The 15,810-nt window shown below is 42.0% G+C and overlaps 1 protein-coding gene across 4 annotated transcripts in view; it reads right to left on the bottom strand.

The window, feature by feature from the left end:
* The window catches only part of PFKM (phosphofructokinase, muscle), a 128,946-nt gene that overhangs the window by 59,026 nt on the left and 54,110 nt on the right, over positions 1–15,810 (bottom strand). For all 4 annotated transcript variants that reach the window (XM_073576689.1, XM_073576688.1, XM_073576692.1 and 1 more), the window contains 2 exons: positions 14,753–14,830; positions 450–639 (listed from right to left, as the gene is read on the bottom strand). In XM_073576689.1, coding sequence (XP_073432790.1) covers positions 450–639; positions 14,753–14,830 — 268 coding nt within the window. The remainder of the gene's footprint in view (positions 1–449; positions 640–14,752; positions 14,831–15,810) is intronic.

The following is a 15,810-nucleotide window of genomic DNA, read 5'->3' as shown; positions in this document are numbered from 1 at the left end:
TGGGTGGTATATACAAATAGTGCCGATAAAAATAATAATTTTTTTTTTTACTGTGTCACAATGTTGGATTGATGATAAATATTATTTTCATTACATATACCTTACTTTCCTGCATCACAGAGCTAACTATAGTTGCAATCAAATTGTCATATTGTTACGAAAATTGGCCAGCAGGAACTATCCTGAAGACCTTGCTTTGAAGACTTCAAAACCTATTTCTAGCCTGTATCTATCTATTGTCAGAGAAGGGAGGAACCCTGCAAGTTCTAAAACCATTCTGCAGAGTAACCTCGTTTTGTGGAATAAAACCGATCTGAGGAATTAAACCCTTCTGCGACCAAAACCCTTCTGCGGAATAAAACCCTTATGTGACCAAAACCCGTCTGCGGAATAAAACCCTTCTGCGGACCATCTCAATCAGATAGGATTTAACATTCACAGCTATTTACCTGCTTTGAGAAGATCAGCAAGCAGTCCACTCCACTCTGCCCTGAAAGTGTCTGCACCGGTCAAGCTGCCATCTCCACCAATGACACAAAGGTTGGTAATCCCTTTTTTAATCAGGTTGCATGCTGCTTTAAGTCGACCTTCTCGAGCGCGAAAATCCTGACATCTAGCACTTCCTATGACTGTACCACCCTATAAACAGACAGACATAGTATTCAATAAAAGTATTATAAATAAAATCAGCTTTGATATCACATCAGATTCTAAAATGGTAGTGTCCGTGATCGCCTATCTGACAGCTTACACAGATATAGCAGACGAATCAGTCCAGTATGGGTAGATAACATCCCAGGAGAACATTTCACAAAGGTAACAATAATATATTTTCATACTGTGTTTTTTCCCTATGTTTTCCCTATGCTTATGCTTTACATATATACCGGGAAAGCTCCCTACGTACATGCTAATGTGTCCATAGGGCTCTAATGCCAGGATGGAGGACAAAAAAAAAAAATCTGTCAAGAAGATAAAATAAGATAATCCTTTAATCGTCCCACCATGGGGAAATTCAGAGCATTACAGCAGCAAGGCAGGAACAAGTACAGATACAGATGCATAAAGGCATTACATTGACAGTAGGTAGGTACATATACGGAAAAAAAAAAAAAAAGATATAACCGGACTATCACAACTTTGGATCTATCAGTTCACTGTTTGGGTCGTTCTCTGTTTCGGACAGTGCTGGTTATACAGCCTAACTGCAGCAGGAAGGAAGGACTTTCGATAGTGCTCCCTCTCACATTTAGGATGAAGTAGCTGGTCACTGACAGTACTGCACATCTTTGTCACGGTCTCATGCATGGGAATCATTCTGCACCATGTAGCTCACCTTGGCCAGTATCCTCCTGTCGCCTACTTCCTGAACTGGATCAAGGGGGCATCCCAGGATAGATCTGGCCCTTCTAATCAGTTTGTCCAGCCTATTCCTGTCCCTGGTTGATATGCCACTACCCCAGCACGCCACACCAAAGAAGATGACAGATGCCACAACAGAGTTGAAGAAGGATGCAAGGGGTGCCCCCCTAACTCCGAAGGCTCTCAGCCTTCTGAGCAGATAAAGCCTACTGTGGCCCTTCCTGTACACTGCATCCAAGTGATGGGCCCAGCCAAGCTTATTATTGAGGATCACACCAAGGTACTTATAGGTGTCGACTTTCTCAATGTCATTTCCCTGAATGTTCACCACTACTGGTGGATTTTTTTCCCTTGCGAAAGTCCAGCACCAATTCCTTGGTCTTCTCGGAATTAATCCTAAGGTGGTCCCTCTGACACCACTCCACAAAAGCTTGGTTAGTATCTCTGTACTCTCTTTCATCTCCTCCTGTGATGAGGCCTACTATTGCAGAGTCATCAGAATACTTCTGCAAGTAGCAGCTAGATGAGTTGCACTTAAAATCCGCAGTGTACAGTGTGAAGAGAAAAGGGGCAAGAACTGTACCTTGAGGTGCCCCTGTATTGCAGATCACCGTGTCTGACACACTGTCCCGAACCTTTACAAACTGAGGTCGGTTCATGAGGTAGTTAAGGATCCAGGTACTGTCTTAGGGGATACTGTCACGATTCCTCCTCTCAGGTTGTCAGGGACTCAGAGACGTACAGCTCTGTCATCCTATCCAGTGCTGGGACATGCTAAGCTGTCAGTGCTTTGATTGACAGCTCAGTTAATCTGAGACTGGGAGGTGCAGAGATTTCTCAAGGTGTCCTCTGTTCTTAGTAATTGCCCTGCCATTTAGGTGAGCTGTCTGGCCCAGATCATTGCCAGTCAAAAGCTCATGCTCTCTGGTGTATGTCTGCCTGATTCATTTGCTGTAAATTCTGATTTTCTACAGCTGACCTTTGGACCGTGTTCTGACTACCCATTTGTTATTGCCCCTTTGCTATTTCTCTGGCATTCTGACTCTGAACTGTGCCCTAACTTATGCCTTTGTCTTTTCACTTAGTTTACTACCTGCTCTCTTGGTACTTACCCTAGAACGTCTGACTTCTCTGCCTCACAACCTGTCCGTGAGTTGTGATTATTGTCACATTTTGACAGGGCAAACACTTTTTTACCCCTAAAATCTGATTGTTCAAGATTTGGCCAGGGAACGTCAAACACTACACTCTTCACTGTCCCAGCTGAAGAGTCAGTTTTTTCTAGTACCATGAATGCTTCCCAAAGTGCTCCAGTATTAACTCTAGCAATGACTCCTGTACATTCTGATGTGCAGTTACTCACAGATGGAAAGTGCTGCTGAACCACTGCATAAAACATCACCTCAGCCTCTTGTACTAGTTACACTGCATTGTCGTCCACAATAATATTTTATAAAGTCTATTATTTAAAGGCTTATTCCAACCTTCATAGACAGATATTAGAGGATAGTTCTTGTAAAAACAAGCACTTTTTTTTACAATTTACTGAGTATTAAAATTTGCAGCCGTTTTTTGAGATATTTACATTTTAAAAATTTTTTGTTTGCAGCTTATTGCCTAGGAGACCAACCACCACTATTGTCTAGTGTGTAAGCACAGTGCTGAAGCTGGCCAGGACTAGAGGTAACCACACACTCCAGTTTATATCTAAAATACATATATATCAAACACTGAAAATTCAAATATGCAGTAAATTGCAAAACTGCTTGGACTATTCAACAATATCAACAATACCCATATATGAAGGTGGACGCAACCCTTCAAGAAAAGGGAGCCAAAGCAAACACTTCTGTTGCCTTCTGATATGAAGCCTTATTCTTCATCACAAGAATCATATCTCCGGCTGCATGATTACGTCTTTCTAAAAGAGTGTACACCCACAGTGCTAATTGTAAAAGGTCAAAATATCGCATCTATTTATGTGTGGCATTTGAAACAAGACTCCACTTAGAACTTTGACCTCATCTAGCACTAAAATGGCAGGTTATTTTAGTCCTGGACATTGACTGTAACCCTTTGGCTACAAAGATGTACAGACTTAAGTATCCTATCTTGGCCAAAAAGAAATGTCAAGATGTCACAATGCCCCTTCTTTGACAGGGCAGACATCTCACAAACCACTGTGTTAGTTATTTAAAGGTTTCCAGGAGAGTAGATGTCATCTCCTAACATTTTAATGAGAATAAAGAACCAGCTACACCAAGAAAACGTAAAAAAATAAATAAATTTCAAAAGCAATAAATGACCAAGGGTCACTTTAAAATCCAAAAATGAATATGGATCTATCAAACATTGTTTCTTCATGGTCTCTTGTATGTTGGATAATAATTCTGTCTGGCAGTTTGTTGTTCTGTCAGTATTTGCCTATTAAATGTGAATGTGCCATCAGAATATTACCTACTGCTTAAATCAGGTTTCCAATTTTCCAATTTTGACTTTGGCCGAAAACATCTACAGTCATATGTAAAAGTTTGGGCACCCCTATTAATGTTAACCTTTTTTCTTTATAACAATTTTGGTTTTTGCAACAGCTATTTCAGTTTCACATATCTAATAACTGATGGACTCAGTTATATTTCTGGATTCAAATGAGGTTTATTGTACTAACAGAAAATGTGCAATCTGTATTTAAACAAAATTTGACCGATGCAAAAGTATGAGCACCCTTATCATTTTCTTGATTTGAACACTCCTAACTACTTTTTACTGACTTCCTGAAGCACTAAATTGGTTTTGTAACCTCATTGAGCTTTGAACTTCATAGCCAGGTGTATCAAATCATGAGAAAAGGTATTTAAGGTGGGCACTTGCAAGTAGTTCTCCTATGAAGAGTGGCATCATGGGCTCCTCAAAACAACTCTCAAATGATCTGAAAACAAAGATTATTCAACATAGCTTTTCAGGGGAAGGATACAAAAAGTTGTCTCAGAGATTTAACCTGTCAGTTTCCACTGTGAGGAACATAGTAAGGAAATGGAAGAACTCAGGTACAGTTCTTGTTAAGCCCAGAACTGGCAGGCCAAGAAAAATATCAGATAGGCAGAGAAGAAGAATGGTGAGAACAGTCAAGGACAATCCACAGACCACCTCCAAAGACCTGCAGAATCATCTTGCTGCAGATGGTGTCACTGTGCATCGGTCAACAATACAGCGCACTTTGCACAAGGAGAAGCTGTATGGGAGAGTGATGCGAAAGAAGCCGTTTCTGCAAGCACGCCACAAACAGAGTCGCCTGAGGTATGCAAAAGCACATTTGGACAAGCCAGTTACATTTTGGAAGAAGGTCCTGTGGACTGATGAAACAAAGATTGAGTTGCTTGGTCATACAAAAATGTTATGATTGAGTCACCGTAGGAGGCAAAAACAGAAATGCTAGCTAAGTCCTGAAAACCAGAGAAGTTGGCAACTATCAGATTGCAGACCCCTGAACCTATCAACACAACTAGCAGTAGCCGTGGGGGGTTCCTACGATGACCTAGACCCCTCGATCACAGCCGGAGAGATACATAGGCCTAAAGAAGGAAAGGGGAAATCTAACTGCCCCAGAGCAGACCCCAAAGCAATAGGCAGCCCCCCACATATAATGACGGTGAAGCAAGATGAAAACACTTACACAGACAGAAAGACAGGCTGAGCAAAGACGGGGTCCAAAAACTACCTAGATAGGAACGGATAGGAAGGCTGCTGTCTGCAATCTGCCAAAACCCTATCAGAGACAAAAGCCAACAAGCTGATATAAAAATGGCCCTGAAGCAACTAAGCTTCAAAAACTAAATCAGCACTCAGGTACTTTCAGAAGACAGAGCTCAAGGAACACTGCACACTCCAGCAGGGAGTGGCAGAATCCAAAAAGCAAGAAAAACAAAAACAAATCTTAGATGCAAAAGGCAAAACAGAAAACTTAGCTTTAGGAGAGCAGGAATCAGACTGGTGTCCAAGAGTCCACAGAGAAATCACCCGCAGGGCAGAAAGGGCGTAGGCTGCCTTAAATCCAGTCAGTGACTCCACTCAGCCAATCGTCTTCATTAGTCCCAGGTGCCTGATAATCAGGCTCACTACCTTCCTTCACTAGAATAGGGAGGTCACCAGGCCTCAGTGACGGAGGGGAAAATGAACTCACAACAGTACCCCCCCTTGAGGAGGGGTCACCGAACCCTCAACAACGCTACCAGGGCGATCAGGGTGAGCCCGATGAAAGGCACGCACCAATCTTTTGGCATGAATATCAGAGGCAGAGACCCAGGAATTATCCTCCTGACCATAACCCTTCCACTTAACCAAATACTGGAGTCTCCGTCTAGCCAGACGGGAATCCAGAATTTTCTCTACCTCATATTCCAAGTTACCTTCAACCAATACAGGGTCCGGAGGTGCCACCTCAGGCACAACTGGCTCAACAAACCTCTTCAACAAGGACTTATGGAACACATTATGGATCTTAAATGTGACAGGAAGAGCCAAACGAAAAGAGACCGGATTAATAATCTCCAAAATCTTGTAAGGTCCAATAAATCTAGGCTTAAACTTAGGAGAAGCCACCTTCATAGCAATATTTTTTGATGATAACCACACCATATCACCAATCTTAAACTGGGGACCAATGGTCCTATGTCGATTGGAAAACCGCTGGGCCTTTTCCTGGGAGAGAGATAACTTATCCACCACCTGGTCCCAGATCTGGTGCATTCTCTCCACCACAGTGTCAACACCTGGGCAGGCAGAAGGCTCCACTTGCCCTGAAGAAAATCGAGGGTGAAAACCAAAGTTACAAAAAAAAAGGTGACATCAAAGTGGCAGAACTAGCTCTATTATTTAAAGCAAATTCGGCCAAGGGCAAAAATGAAACCCAATCATCCTGATCAGCGGAAATAAAACATCTCAAATACGACTCCAAGGTCTGGTTTGTTCTCTCTGTCTGCCCATTGGTCTGAGGGTGAAAAGCAGAGGAGAAGGACAACTGAATTCCCAACTTGGAACAGAACGTCCTCCAAAATTTAGACACAAATTGAACTCCTCTGTCAGATACAATGTTCTCAGGAATCCCGTGCAAGCGAACCACCTGTTGCAAAAACAGAGGCACCAACTCAGAGGAAGATGGCAACTTAGGGAGTGGTACAAGATGAACCATCTTAGAGAACCTATCACAAATCACCCAAATAACAGTCATTCCTTGAGAGACCGGCATATCAGAGATGAAATCCATTGAAATATGGGTCCATGGCCTCCTGGGGACCGGCAAAGGCATCAACAACCCACTAGAGCGAGAACAAGATTTAGACCGGGTGCAAGTCCCACAGGACTGCACAAAATTCCTGACATCATGAGACAAGGTGGGCCACCAAAAAGAGCGACTCACCAGATGTCTAGTACCAAAAATACCTGGATGACCAGCCAATGCAGAGCAATGATCTTCAGCCATCACTCTCTTCTTCCACTGGTCAGGAACATACAACTTTCCACTGGGGCAAAGCTCAGGTTTGTCCTCCTGGAACTCTTGCAGAGCAAGTCTCAAATCGGGCGAGATGGCAGAAAGAACTACCCCTTCGCCTAAGATGGTGGCAGGCTTGGTCACCACAGGAGAATCAGCAAAGAAATTCCTAGAGAGGGCGTCTGCCTTGACATTCTTAGTTCCAGGAAGGTAAGAGACCACAAAATCAAAACGTGTAAAAAACAAGGCCCACCTAGCCTGTCTAGGGTTCAAGCGTTTAGCCGACTCTAGGTAAATCAAATTTTTGTGGTCAGTGAGGACCACAACTTGACGTTTGGCTCCCTCCAACCAATGTCTCCACTCCTCAAATGCCCATTTCATGGCCAACAGTTCCCGATTCCCCACATCATAGTTACGTTCAGATGAAGAGAACTTACGGGAAAAGAAAGCACAGGGATTCATTTTAGATGTTACCGGATCCTTTTGGGACAACACCGCTCCTGCACCAATCTCAGAAGCATCCACCTCTACCTGGAACGGGAGTGAGACATCAGGTTGCCGCAGAACCGGGGCGGAGGTAAATCTACGCTTCAGCTCCTGAAAGGAAGCAGCCGCCTCCGGAGACCAATTCAACACATTCGCACCCTTCCTGGTCAGGTCAGTCAATGGTTTGGCAATACTAGAAAATTTTGCTATAAATTTCCGATAAAAATTAGCAAAACCCAAAAACTTCTGGAGGGCCTTCAAAGAAGTGGGCTGAACCCAATCATAAATGGCCTGTACCTTGGCCGGGTCCATTTCAATAGTTGACGGAGACAAAATAAATCCCAAAAAAGAAATTCTCTGTACTCCAAAAAGGCATTTTGATCCTTTGACATACAGAGAATTCTCTCTCAAGATCCGGAACACAGTCCGAATATGTTCAACATGAGAATCCCAATCCTTGGAGAAGATCAAAATATCATCCAGATAGATAATCAAAAATTTATAGACAAAGTCTCGGAAAATATCGTTCATGAAGCACTGGAAGACAGAAGGGGCATTAGTGAGCCCAAAAGGCATCACCAGGTACTCAAAATGTCCCTCCGGAGTATTAAACGCCGTCTTCCATTCATCCCCCTGCTCAATGCGGATAAGATTATACGCCCCCCTGAGGTCAAGCTTGGTAAACCAGCAAGCACCTCTGACTCTAGAGAATAGATCCGAAATCAGGGGTAACGGATACTGATATTTAATAGTAATTTTATTGAGGGCACGATAATCAATACAAGGCCTTAAAGAACCATCCTTCTTGGCCACAAAAAAAAAACCCGGCACCTAAGGGTGAAGAGGATGGTCTAATATGACCCTTCTCCAACGCCTCCTTAATATAGGACCGCATAGCCTCGTGCTCGGGTACAGATAAATTGAAGAGCCGACCCTTAGGAAATTTACACCCCGGGTTTAGTTCAATTGCACAGTCATAACTCCTTTGAGGAGGCAAGGACGCAGACTCATTCTCACTAAATACATCATAGTAGTCCGCCAAATAGTCAGGAACCTCATGCGACTGAGGAGAGGTGGAAAAAACCGGAGCCTCACTAAAGGTACACCGGCAACCCCAACTCACCACAGACACAGACTTCCAATCCAAAACTGGATTATGAATCTGCAACCAGGGAAACCCCAGAACAACGGCATCATGCAGACCATGCAACACCAAAAATCTGCAATTTTCTTGGTGGCCTGGGGCGACCCACATGACCAACTGGGTCCAAAACTGAGGTTTATTTTTAGCCAGAGGGGTAGCATCAATCCCCCTCAAAGGGATAGGTGTCTGCAGAGGTGTCAACGGAAATCCACAACATTTAGCAAAATCCAAGTCCATTAGGTTTAGCGCTGCTCCCGAATCCACAAAAGCCTTGGCGGAAAATGTGGACAGGGAACAGATCAGAGTAATCGCCAAAAGAAACTTAGGCTGAACCCCACCAACAGAAAACGTGTGTGCAAAGCGTTTCTCACGTTTAGGACAAACAGAAATAACATGTGAGGCATCTCCACAGAAAAAACACAGCTTATTACGCCTTCTGAATTCCTGACGTTGCGCCTTAGACAAAACTCTATCACATTGCATAGGTTCAGACGTCTGTTCAACCGGTGGCAACACCTCTCGTGTAATCCTGCGTTCACGTAAACGCCGATCAACCTGAATGGCTAAAGACATAGAATCGTCCAGACCAGAGGGAACAGGAAATCCCACCATAGTATCTTTTACGGCTTCTGACAAACCCTTCCGAAAGAGAGCAGCCAAGGCACTATCATTCCAGGTAGTAAGGACCGCCCACTTTCGGAACTTTTGACAGTACAACTCTGCAGATTCTCGACCCTGGTTCAATGCTAACAGGGTCTTTTCAGCCTGATCAACAGCATTAGGTTCGTCGTACAGCAACCCCAAGGCTTGAAAAAATGCGTTCACATTAGTCAGAATAGGGTCATCTGGTTTCAAAGAAAACGCCCAATCCTCTGGATCGCCGCGCAGCAAAGAGATGACAATTTTAACCTGCTGCGCGGGGCTCCCTGACGAGTTAGGCTTCAAAGCAAAAAATAATTTACAATTATTTTTGAAACTCAAAAATTTAGATCGATCCCCAAAAAATACATCAGGTGTGGGGATCTTTGGTTCAACAGCATGTGAACGAGCAAGATAGGCGGAAATTCCTCGCACTTCAGCAGCGAGCTGCTCCACACGATCAGACACTTGCTTTATCTCCATTGAGAGAAAAAAAAATTCCCCCTACGGCCTCAGAGATATAGAGGAAAGAATATACACACACCTTTTTCTTTTTTTAAACACAATTCTTTCCTGCTATTGAGTACCCCAGGATCTGCGGTTTGGGCGGGTGATTCTGTTATGATTGAGTCACCGTAGGAGGCAAAAACAGAAATGCTAGCTAAGTTCTGAAAACCAGAGAAGTTGGCAACTATCAGATTGCAGACCCCTGAACCTATCAACACAACTAGCAGTAGCCGTGGGGGGTTCCTACGATTACCTAGACCCCTCGATCACAGCCGGAGAGATACATAGGCCTAAAGAAGGAAAGGGGAAATCTAACTGCCCCAGAGCAGACCCCAAAGCAATAGGCAGCCCCCCCACATATAATGACAGTGAAGCAAGATGAAAACACTTACACAGAAAGACAGGCTGAGCAAAGACAGGGCCCAAAAACTACCTAGGTAGGAACGGATAGGAAGGCTGCTGTCTGCAATCTGCCAAAACCCTATCAGAGACAAAAGCCAACAAGCTGATATAAAAATGGCCCTGAAGCAACTAAGCTTCAAAAACTAAATCAGCACTCAGGTACTTTCAGAAGACAGAGCTCAAGAAACACTGCACACTCCAGCAGGGAGTGGCAGAATCCAAAAAGCAAGAAAAACAAAAACAAATCTTAGATGCAAAAGGCAAAACAGAAAACTTAGCTTTAGGAGAGCAGGAATCAGACTGGTGTCCAAGAGTCCACAGAGAAATCACCCGCAGGGCAGAAAGGGCGTAGGCTGCCTTAAATCCAGTCAGTGACTCCACTCAGCCAATTGTCTTCATTAGTCCCAGGTGCCTGATAATCAGGCTCACTACCTTCCTTCACTAGAATAGGGAGTTCACCAGGCCTCAGTGACGGAGGGGAAATGAACTCACAACACAAAAAGGCGTTATGCATGGAGGTTAAAAAACACAGCATTCCAAGAAAAACACTTGCTATCCACAGTAAAATTTGGTGGAGGTTCCATCATGCTTTGGGGCTGTGTGGCCAATGCCGGCACCGGGAATCTTGTTAAAGTTGAGGGTCGCATGGATTCAACTCAGTATCAGCAGATTCTTGACAATAATGTGCAAGAATCAGTGACGAAGTTGAAGTTACGCAGGGGATGGATAATTCAGCAAGACAATGATCCAAAACACCGCTCCAAATCTACTCAGGCATTCATGCAGAGGAACAATTACAATGTTCTGGAATGGCCATCCCAGTCCCCAGACCTGAATATCATTGAACATCTGTGGGATGATTTGAAGCAGGCTGTCCATGCTCGGCGACCATCAAACTTAACTGAACTGGAATTGTTTTGTAAACAGGAATGGTCACAAATACCTTCATCCAGGATCCAGGAACTCATTAATAGCTACAGGAAGCGACTAGAGGCTGTTATTTTTGCAAAAGGAGGATCTAGGAAATATTAATGTCACTTTTATGTTGAGGTGCCCATACTTTTGCACCGGTCAAATTTTATTAAAATGCAGATTGCCCATTTTCTGTTAGTACAATAAACCTCATTTGAATCCAGAAATATAACTGAGTCCATCAGTTATTAGATATATGAAACTAAAATAGCTGTTGCAAAAACCAAAATTGTTATAAAGAAAAAAGGTTAACATTAATAGGGGTGCCCAAACTTTTACATATGACTGTAAGCGAAGCATTCTAGTTCCTGTTGGGAACTCGGAGCCTATGTTTTTTATTGAAACCTTCTGAGCTTCTAATGTCAGCATTACGGCAAAGGTCATTGTGACCATCACCACATGAATGGTGGATCCTGTGTCACCTACAGGTCATGGAGAACATTGTTCGGCTGACAGTCCTCTAATATGTATGGAAAAATGAAACAAAAAAAAAAACCACTACCAAAAAAGTTTAAAAACACAATTAATATATAAAACCGATTTAAACAATAGGTCATTTTCTGATTACACATTCCCTTTAAGACTGCTTTACAACCCTGGTTATTATTATAGGACAAGAGGGAGGGGGGGGGGGGGTGCTTCATAATTTTAATTAAATATCATCGATGTCCAATGATTTGCCTTGACAATCGTCCCACACTCCCATGCACATTAAACTATCAACTGAGCCCATCAATATCTGCGGGTTCGGCAGACACTAATCTATTGAGTATGGGGTCTTAAGGCTGGTCATACAAATTAGATGACTATTGGCTGAACAATGCTCTCCTGCCTCCGAAAGCTATGACTTTATGGCTGTATGAGGGCTTTTTTTTTTTTTTACAGGAAAGAAAGTGATTGTGAATGACAGCAATTATTCTGTCATATAATGAAATAGGGAAAATGTGAAAAAAAAGTTTCAAGTGAAATTAAAATTTGGAACAAAAAACAATGCAATTCAATTTCACATCCTAGGGTACTGAAAGAGTTAGCAGAGGAAATTCCAGAACCCTACTAGCTAGAATCTTTGAAGAACCCTGGAAAACAGGAGAAGTCCCAGAAGACTGGAGAAGGGCAAACATTGTCTCTATCTTCAAAAAAGGAAAGAAGATGGACCCAGGTAGTTACAGGCCAGTGTGTCTTACTTCTATACCAGGAAAGATCTTTGAACAAAATATTAAACAGCATGTATGCAAGTACTTGGATAAGAATACAGTAATTAACCAGGACCAGCATGGGTTTTGTAGCAAACAAGTCATTCCAGACTAATCTAATTTCCTTCCATGATGGAATCCTTGACTGAGTGGATCAGGGAAATGCGGTAGATATAGTACATCTCAACTTCAGCAAAGCATTTGATAAAGTATCTCATACTATCATTATTGAAAAAAATAACCAAGTATGGGATTTATAAGGCTGCGGTTAGGTTGATTCATAACTGGCTCAGTGATCATACTCAAAGAGTGGTAATAAATGTTTGCACATCCAATTGGAAAAAAGCGTTTCAAGTGGAGTGCCACAAGGCTCTGCCCTGGTGCCAGTGTTCTTCGATATTTTTATAAATTTTGAACTGAAGGAAACCTGATTAAATTTGCAGACAATGCAAAGCTAGGAGGGATAGCTAACACTAGAGAAGACAGAGAAAGGATTCAGAAGGATCTAGATAAGCTTGAATAATGGGCAGCGATTAATATAATGGTATTTAACAGGGAGAAATGCAAGATTCTACATCTAGGCAACAAAAACGAAAATTACATCTACAGAATGGGAGAAATAGAACTAAGCAACAGCATGCTAATGGGTATACTAATAGATCACAGACTGCACATGAGTCAGTGTGATGCAGCAGAAAAAAAGGTAAACACAGTTATACGATATATTAAGTCTATATCACATGAAGTAATTATCCTCCTCTACTTCTCCTTGGTCAGGCCTCATCTGGAATACTGGGCACCAAATTTAAAAAAAAAAAAAGACATTCAAAAACTGGAACAAGTTCAGAGAAGAGCTACCAGTATTGTGAGTGGACTGTAAAGTATGTCCTATGAAGAACAGTTAAAGGATCTGGGAATGTTTAGCTTGCATAAAAGGCTATAAGGAGACTTAATAGCGGTCTACAAATATCTGAAGGGATGTCACAGTGTAGAGGGATCATCCTTATTCACATTTGCTCATGAAAACACAAGAAGCAATGGAATGATACAGATTAGATATTAGAAAAATCTTTTTGACAGTGAGGGTGATCAATGAATTGAAAAGGCTGACAAGAGGTGGTGAGTTCTCCTTCAATGGAAGTCTTCAAACAAAGGCTGGACAGACATCTGCCTGAGATGGTTTAGTGAATCCTGTGTTGCATTGAGCAGGAGGTTTGACACTATGACCCTTGAAGTACCTTTCAACCCCAACACTCTATGATTTGTTTGACTTTTTACAGCGTTCATATTGTGATTAAACTCCAAGTCACTATGATTATGGCGAAACAAAAAGTATAGTTTTGTTATTTAGGTGATGAAAAATAATCAGAAACTTGTAAAAAAACAAAAAACAACTTATTTTTCTGTCTGAGCTGTGCGATGGCTTCTTATCTGCGTGGTAAGCTGATATTTAATTGACAATTTTGGGTGGATAATTGTATTTTGAGAACATATTTTTAGGGAGGTGCTAGGACTAAAAAACTCCACAACACTGGCGTTTAGATTTTTCTGTAACATACACATTGATTAACTTTATGTATTGATTGGCTGGACAGGGGCAGTGATACCAAATATACTTATTTTTTTAATGTCTTTACTATTACAGGAAAAAAAGGTAGTAATCTGAATTATAATTTTTTTATGTTTAGTACCCTTAAGGAACTTGAACCTGCGATCATCTGATTGTTTGTTCTATAAACTGCAATACGTACTGTAGGATATGGACAAAATTACATTCTTCTATGTTTCGCAGTAAATCATAAATGGCAGCGGGGTTGATGAAAGTCGGTGGGTGCACATGCACATTGGCAATTGTACTATTTAAGTGCTACTATAATGGATTAACTGTGGCATTTTAAATGTTTAAACAGCATTTATTGGAGCCAGCATTTACCAAGTATGATGCGGGCTCAGCTCCTGAGCCATACAGCGTAACCTGACATAGCATATACAAATACATCATATGTCGTGAAGAGGTTAAATGGGCTATCTGGTTCAAATTGATAAGTCTGCAGTGACTCTGTGTGACTGCAGACTTATGAATTCCTCCGAGTGCAAGCAGTGTGCGCTGCGAGGATTCGCCGGTTTCTGAGCCGGGAGAATGTATAATGCATACATACACTCCGGTCCTAGATCAGAAACTGGCAAATCCCCACAGCACACAATGCGTGCGCTGGGAGGTATTCATAAGTCTGCAGTCACACAGAATCACTGCAGACTTATCGATTTGGACCAGCTAACCTTAAAGACAAAGTCTGTGACTGTAAAACGACCATCTCCATATTTGACCAATTACATTGTCTCCAACATTGGTGTGATTGGTGAGAAGTCTGTATGTAACTCCTGACCCAAATCAAAACGCTGACACATCGCCAGCACTGTAGTTGATCCACAGTGTAGTTGGAGCCTACATTTAATTTATAACCAAGATAGGATTTGTTATGAAATTTTGAGGCGTAATCAGCCCTTGGAGTCTTCTGAAGGCAAACATGAAATTGCTTTTGAGCCCATCACACTTACCAACTGCAACATCATTGAGACACTTTCCCAAGTGGCTTCTCGAATGTTTTCACCTCCATCAACCAGTCCTTGGTAACCCTATAATGACAACCACATTTAATAAGAATTCATTGCTATCATCTGCCAACTTGTATAGAGCAAAATTAAAGTAACTTTAAAACAATTGGGTCACCCCCAAAATTGAAACTGAACTATGCAGACCTTCATATTGGGCACATAGTCACTTTACAAATCATACTGGTACTGTAGATTTTACTAAGTTAGCTTTCTATAAAACCAGTTTCAGAAGATATATTCAGGTGCTTCTCATAAGATTAGAATATCATCAAAAAGTTATTTTATTTCAGTTCTTCAATACAAAAAGTGAAACTCATATTATATATAGTCATTACAAACAGAGTGATCTATTTCAAGTGTTTATTTCTGGTAATGTTGATGATTATGGCTTACAGCCAATGAAAACCCAAAAAGTCATTATCTCTGTAAATTAGAATACTTTGTAACACCAACTTGAAAAATGATTTTAAAATCTGAAATGTTGGCCTACGGAAATGTATGTCCAGTAAATACACTCAATACTTGGTCGGGGCTCCTTTTGCATCAATTACTGCATCAATGCTCCATGGCATGGAAGTGATCAGCCTGTGGAACTGCTGAGGTGTTATGGAAGCCCAGGTTGCTTTAATAGCAGCCTACAGCTCATCTGCATTGTTGGGTCTGGTGTCTCTCATCTACCTCTTAACAATATCCCATAGATTCTCTATGGAGATAAGGTCAGGCGAGTTTGCTGGCCCATCAAGCACAGTGATACTGTTGTTTGTAAGCCAGGTATTGGTACTTTTGGCAGGCAGTGTGGACAGGGGCCAAGTCCTGCTGGAGAATGAAATTTCCATCTCCAAAAAGCTTGTCAGCAGAGGGAAGCATGAATTGCTCTAAAATTTCCTGGAAAATGGCTGTGCTGAGTTTGGTCTTGATGAAACACAGTGAACCTATACCAGCAGATGACATGGCTCCCCAAACCATCACTGATTGTGGAAACTTCACACTAGACCTCCAGC

Source organism: Dendrobates tinctorius, unplaced genomic scaffold (assembly GCF_039654945.1).
Source record: "Dendrobates tinctorius isolate UK_male_01 unplaced genomic scaffold, ASM3965494v1 ptg000051l, whole genome shotgun sequence".
Lineage (NCBI taxonomy): Eukaryota > Metazoa > Chordata > Amphibia > Anura > Dendrobatidae > Dendrobates > Dendrobates tinctorius.
Note: the sequence above shows the minus strand (reverse complement) of the source record. Positions and strands in the feature narration are given on the sequence as shown.